This window comes from Pomacea canaliculata, linkage group LG11 (genome assembly GCF_003073045.1).
Source record: "Pomacea canaliculata isolate SZHN2017 linkage group LG11, ASM307304v1, whole genome shotgun sequence".
Lineage (NCBI taxonomy): Eukaryota > Metazoa > Mollusca > Gastropoda > Architaenioglossa > Ampullariidae > Pomacea > Pomacea canaliculata.
Window position 1 is genome coordinate 10,580,852 of NC_037600.1, and position 6,246 is coordinate 10,587,097.

Here is a 6,246-nt window from a genome sequence, read left to right on the forward strand (position 1 = left end):
AATCGGTGTTCTTAAAGCAATTTTTGTTTAACAATATGAAGAAAAAACAAACAAAACAAAACATAAACAAACAACAACAACCACAAATTATTGATACAGCACTTTTACTCCTTTTAAAAAGTGACTCTAAAGCTGAGAAAAATAAAATAAACATTCAGACTGAATACATCGAAAAACTACACGAGAGCACACAGCACATAATATGCTACTTTATACGATATAACGAAACTAAGAAGTTGTATTTTTTTATGACCTATAAGAGCTCGCAATTTCTCTTTAATGGTAGTGTTTAATTACAAACTGAATCATATAGCGGGAAACATTGAAATATGAATTGGTAATGGAAAGGAACTAGTTAGACCGTTATTATCTCAGATTCATGCGCTTAATCCTTCGTGTGTGTGCACTTTATCTCTGAATATTATGTCAAAGATACTCAATTATTGAATACTACTATCAATATTTTAATAAATAGTTATCTCAAGATTATATTTAGGGAAGAAAAAAATCTGCTCAACTGCTTAGTGCATGTGTAGTATTTTTCATCGTCGAAAGTGTCGATGGTCTGTTACGGATGTTTGTCTATTAGAAGTGGATTTCGATATAGGTGATATGTAGCCGTATCTATGATAGAACATCCTCTGATAAGAATGTTGCTATGGGCAGTTGGGTGATTAACATGGGACGTAAAGCTCAATGTAAACAAAGACAACTACTAGATACCTTAAAGTAGTTCCCCGTGGAGAACCTTGCTGTTCACAAGGAAGGTGTGAACCATACAGAAAGGAATGACTAGCAAGAGTTGAGCTAGATAAGAGTATGACAACTGATTGTTCAAGTCAATGTTGTTACTTGTTCCCCAGGTACAATCTGACGATGGTGTAGATGACAGAGTACTGTGACCTTACGGTCGTTGGACAACAAGTCGTGACCGAATTGTGACTGTTTGAAGACTTACTCACAGTCTACTCGGAAAAGCAATCTGTCGTGGTGAAGTTGCACTTTTGCCGTAGCAACGAAGTTTTAAGGTTCAGTAGGTATTGACATTGTCTTTCTTCTGCGAACAGAGCGAACGAACCTGTCTCGATTGTAACCTAACAAAGAATCACACGACAGGTATGATAAGGTAATTATTAGAACCCTACACTTCCGGGAATCGAAATCGAAAGTAAAATTTCTAGCTTCGTTTTCACAGCTCACTGATTATAGAATTAGTATGCTGCAGGGTACTAGCTTTAGTTTATTGTGCAACGGGTACACTTCCACCCTGCCAGACACTGTTGTCCTCTGAGTCACCACAAACCGCATTTCCGTAATTAGGTGTGCGAAAAATATACTTCTCTGTTTCTATGAAAAAAATAGCGAAACAACTGTTTGTAGTCTCCAAAATGTGTATTTGTAATTAGAAAGTTACTAAAGGAGACAGAGTATGTAGTAACTTGAAACCTTTTTTCCTCATGCACAATTTTTGTTTTATGGTTGCACAGTGAAAATGAATTAATAATAATAATTAGTAAGCCAACAAATATCTCCTCTTGATGGAGAAGTTCATGGCAGTTACAACGTGCCTACACACATTACACACACACTAACGTGTTTTTACATGCACAGATGAGCTTGTAAACCTAAATGATTTTTGAGCACCTAAAGCTGTTTCATTTGCACATCCTCTGGAAATCCATAAAAGGATAGTGTTGGACATTTGTAAGCTTAAACTGTTAATTATTGTTATTGGGGGGATTGCTGTCTGTCTGCCAAGACCAACGCTTGGCCTCTTGCGAAGTTCTCCGCTGTTAGTCTCGGCGAGCCGTAACAAAGAATGTGAATAAACCGGAAGCTTTGTCGTCTAATGCCTCGTTTGAGCAGTTAACTGGGAAAAAAAGTCATCTTCCAGCAGTCCAGGGATATTAGTTCGTAATGATACACAGCAATGTGGACGATAATTTTTCAGATAACTCTATCAACAGTCGACATCAAACTGGAAGTGCCGTCACCTGTGAAGTGAAAAGTAGATTTAACATTATAACCATACATGATGTATCAACTATACAAAATAATCATCATAGTACAAGCGTAACTTTTCAGATACAGCCAACAACGCCATTACAATCTTTCTTATTTTGTTGGATGGATAAATAGTCTTTCAGCGAATATTCTTGAACTAGGTGAAACTTCTGAATCTTCCCTGGAACTTCCTCTCACCTTTACTACTCGACGGTTGAGGTCAAAAGCAGCATAGCAGGGTCGAGGAACACTTTTTTCTGTTACACCAAGGTCTCAACCGTTCAAAGTACAGGTGTAGGTCGTTGGAGGAATCAATGATCAGTCAATCACATTTCCCTCCTCGAGGGGGCTGTGGAGTCCCCAAGCTCTGTTAATATGTAATATGAGCCAAAAATTATGTTTAGCAAAAAGTATTACTTAATTATTTTTCTGTAATTGTTCTTGATAATAATACTTAGAATAACATTCAGAAGGTTTGAACTTAGTTAATCTTAGACACTTTGAATGATAAATGGTTGAAAAAAAAACTAAAAAAATGCAACAGCCCGATAAATATATTGCCATAGAGATTCAGGACGGTTTAACCAGGAATATTCAATACCTTTACGATTATAAAATCAGTTTGATACATGTGTTCTTGTATTTTGAGGTTGGAAGGGTGGGTTCCTGTTACACCATAATACATGATGTGGCTTGAGTTCCATGAACGGTTTATCTTGTCAACCCGTATCTGGATACAAAGACAGATGAAGACATCATCATCATCATCATCATCATCATCATCATCATCATCATCATCATCATCATCATCAACATCATCATCATCATCATCAACCGATGCTCATTCTTATTATCTGTCCTTCATTTTCCGTTATCTACTATCGTGATATTTTATGTTACTGTTAACCATCTTACCTGATATAAACAGTCCTGCGCCATTGCCTCGGAAAGAACCACCATGCCGCCCATGCTGAACAATGTCTTGTCCATAGTCACCAGCTGCGCCTCTGTCTTGTTTTGCAACAGCACGATGTTGTTGCCTCGATTTGTGTGGAAAGTAGGTTGGCGTGTCTGTACACAGGCCAGACATTAAAGGCGTTTACTGCACGCCATTTTGTTCATATACACATCAACAGGATGACTAGGGAACCGAAACAGATAAGATTTTAAGGTTATAATATCTTCCCAAGGGTTACTTATAGAAAATTCACAATGTCCTTTGAGGAAGACGCCACCTAGAGTTCGCTTTGGGAGGCAAAATAAAAGACTTAGGGCCATAGTCTATACATAGGTTAGAGCTAGCGTATAGGATCTTCCAACGATGCCTAAATAAATTAACAGGGTACCTCAACCACAAAAGGGTACTTACTGCAGGTATTTCCTTTTTTCCACGACCTCTTTGAGGTCTTTGACTATCTGTCGTTCCAGTTCGTGGCAGCTTCCCAATGTTGGCAAATATCGCATCCAATCCTGGTGCAGGTCAACTTCGAAGTGGAGACTGTTGATCCTCTTGTGTAGGGCGCTGGTGGAGTGTATCAGTGCTGGACGTGGAGTGGCTAGCATCGCACGCCCTAGAATGCGTTTGTGTGACGTCACTTCCCCTAGACGTTTGACGAGTGCAGTGTGGGTATCTTGTATCGAGCAGTTGATTTCTGTGTGCGCACGAGTAGTCAGTTCTTTCAACTTGCTCCGACAGTCTTCAAACATTATTTGAACATGACTGCACGCTTCGTCGACCAGTGCAATGCTTTCTCGCTCGCTAGCAGCAACTTCCTGGAGCCTCGACTTCAACTTTGTTACAGCACCTTCCAGCTTCTGCTCCACACCAGTGAGGATCTCTGTAAGATTAGTCAGCGATGTTACTGCCGACGCCATGACAGTGTTCAGATCCTTCACATCTGAACACGCCTGGTGTTTCGCTAGTGTACATGATGAGCAGATGGCAATGTTATGGGTGAAGCAGAACTGGTCCGCCGCTTGCTCCTCCCCGTGGTCAGCACACAGTGCAGGCGGCTGGCAGCCAGACGTTCAGGTTCACAGTGCTGACACTCACCACATCGTGACGCGGGTCGCCGACAGTTTTTATGCGCCCTTGAACACGATGAACACAAGAGATCCAGGCACTGGACACAGAGAAATTCAGCCTTGACATCATCACACACACAGCAACTAGGATTTTGGATAGAACCACAGAGTTCTGCACCAGCGCTTCCATCACATAATCTGTGGCAGGTCGTCGGCAACGTCTGATGAGCAGGAGCTGAATGCGCTTGGGTGCTCTACTATAGGACATCTACATAACGGACACTCAGCGTGAGGTTTGCGTCCATCCAGGAAATGACACATTCTCGACACAGAGATGACGCACAGGGTAGAATCTTTGGTGTGTTAAATTCATTTCGTGCACACCGCACACTCACTTTCGTGTGGTTCACCAGGGGGGTCGTCATTTTGAGATACAGATATGTAGAAAGCCGTAGATGCTGTTGTCCTGTTAATGAAAAGTAGTTTATTTGTTAATACTGTTAGATAATATATGTTTTTTAAATTGTTTAATCGATACATCCTTCCCTCCTCCTCTCCATTCCTGCGAAACAACAATAGTAGAAGGACAAGTGTGTGTCAGAGACGATACGCGCAGTCAGAGGTAACATGCATTTTCTTCTTCTTATTATTATTGAGCTTTTAGTTTTCAATTACAAACATAAAATCATGCATAAGGAAAAGGATCATTACTATATACTCTGTCTCCTCTGTCTAACTTTCTAATTATAAACATGTATTCTTATAACCTCATAGGCGCAGAGCAGTTTTCACGCAGTTAACTAACGGTGCATTTGTGGTGACTCAGGAGAGCAAGAGCGCCAGGCATGCTGGGACTGTACATGGTGACAAAGTGTAAACAAACTGTGGTGAAATTATTGCTTGACCAAACAGAGTAGACTAATTTGACTTTGTATAACCCATGGATGATGTTATACATATCAAAATTACCCTCAGAGGAAAAAATACTTCCACCTCTGCTAAATAACACTGACCAGAAATACAAATGTGAGGGATACAAATAGGGAGGGACGTATCGACAGACAAAGAGTAGCTTGCCCTTATCTCTCCTGCCAAGATCAGAACGACCGGTCCACACAACAAAGTGGACTATAGCTGCACATCTATTAGCACCAACTGCCAGAAATATTTCAGTAAAAACTAAAGTAGACAGGTTTATCACAAAAATCCTACTTACACAGACTTACAGAACAAGACTGCCTCACCGTAAGAAAATGGATCTCAGCTTACCACAAAGTCACGTGATTTGGCTAAAGTGCAAATTCGTTTCAAAGGGAACTTCCCGTTTTGATTTTTCCGAGTAGATATTTATAGGGTTCCGAGCTTTGATTATTTAGGGAAGGCTACTGTCGATGGAAAATTGTTTTTGTCGGACTGACTGACACACTGTCAAACATTTATGTCCTTTTTAGTTTGTGCAGTTATCAGGTTTGCTTCATTGTTTTCTTCTTGTCTGATATATGTCAGCGATGGGGTCACAACATTTAGTGGTAATGGAGGCTGAACTGTGTCAGCACAACCGAGCTATCTTCTCAATCTTCCTTCTTTCAACCTCCTTTCCTCTATCTGGGCATGTTAGAACTGTTCACACAGAAAGAAGACTGCGGCGATATACATTTTTTCGGCACCTCATGTTGCGCCTTCTCTCATCTCTGCTATCTTTTAGGTTTTTCTTACACCCAAAATTTTGAAATCAGCAGTTATTACTCTTAAAACAGTAAATGTCAGAACTAAGAAAACATCTTTATGTCAACTCTCTTTTTGTCTAATTTTAAAAATAAACGTGATCAGGGTATATATGATTGGTTTGTCTATACACACATAATCTATTTGCTTTTTCTGTTACCAAACATTTATGTGAGTTCAAATAATCATCTTCATATAAACAAAACAAGTTCTCTGAGTTTTTGTCAGTATTGTCTGATCACAAGTCGGATCACATCCATCGCTTTCTATACAAAATAAAGACAAATTCATCAAATATGTGTAATATATTAATTATAAGAAAAAACAATGATTAAGATTCAACTTCAATTATAAGTAACATCATTGAAATAACAGAAATCACACGATTTTTAAAAACTATTTCTCATAAATTTGCACTGAAAATTAAAACAAAATTGTTTATATGCAATGCCAATAAATTTTTTTATAGCAATCACAAAATCATTAATACTT

General features: G+C 39.2%; 1 protein-coding gene across 1 annotated transcript; it reads right to left on the reverse strand.

Moving 5' to 3' along the window:
* Positions 1-2,605: 2,605 nt before the first annotated feature.
* On the reverse strand, positions 2,606-4,007 carry LOC112574674. Its single transcript, XM_025255893.1, has 3 exons — positions 3,374-4,007; positions 2,920-3,075; positions 2,606-2,734 (listed from the first exon to the last, which is right to left on the reverse strand). Exons 1-2 carry the CDS (start codon positions 3,877-3,879, stop codon positions 2,997-2,999), a joined length of 585 nt encoding a protein of 194 aa, XP_025111678.1. The 5' UTR covers positions 3,880-4,007; the 3' UTR covers positions 2,606-2,734; positions 2,920-2,996.
* Positions 4,008-6,246: the final 2,239 nt, after the last annotated feature.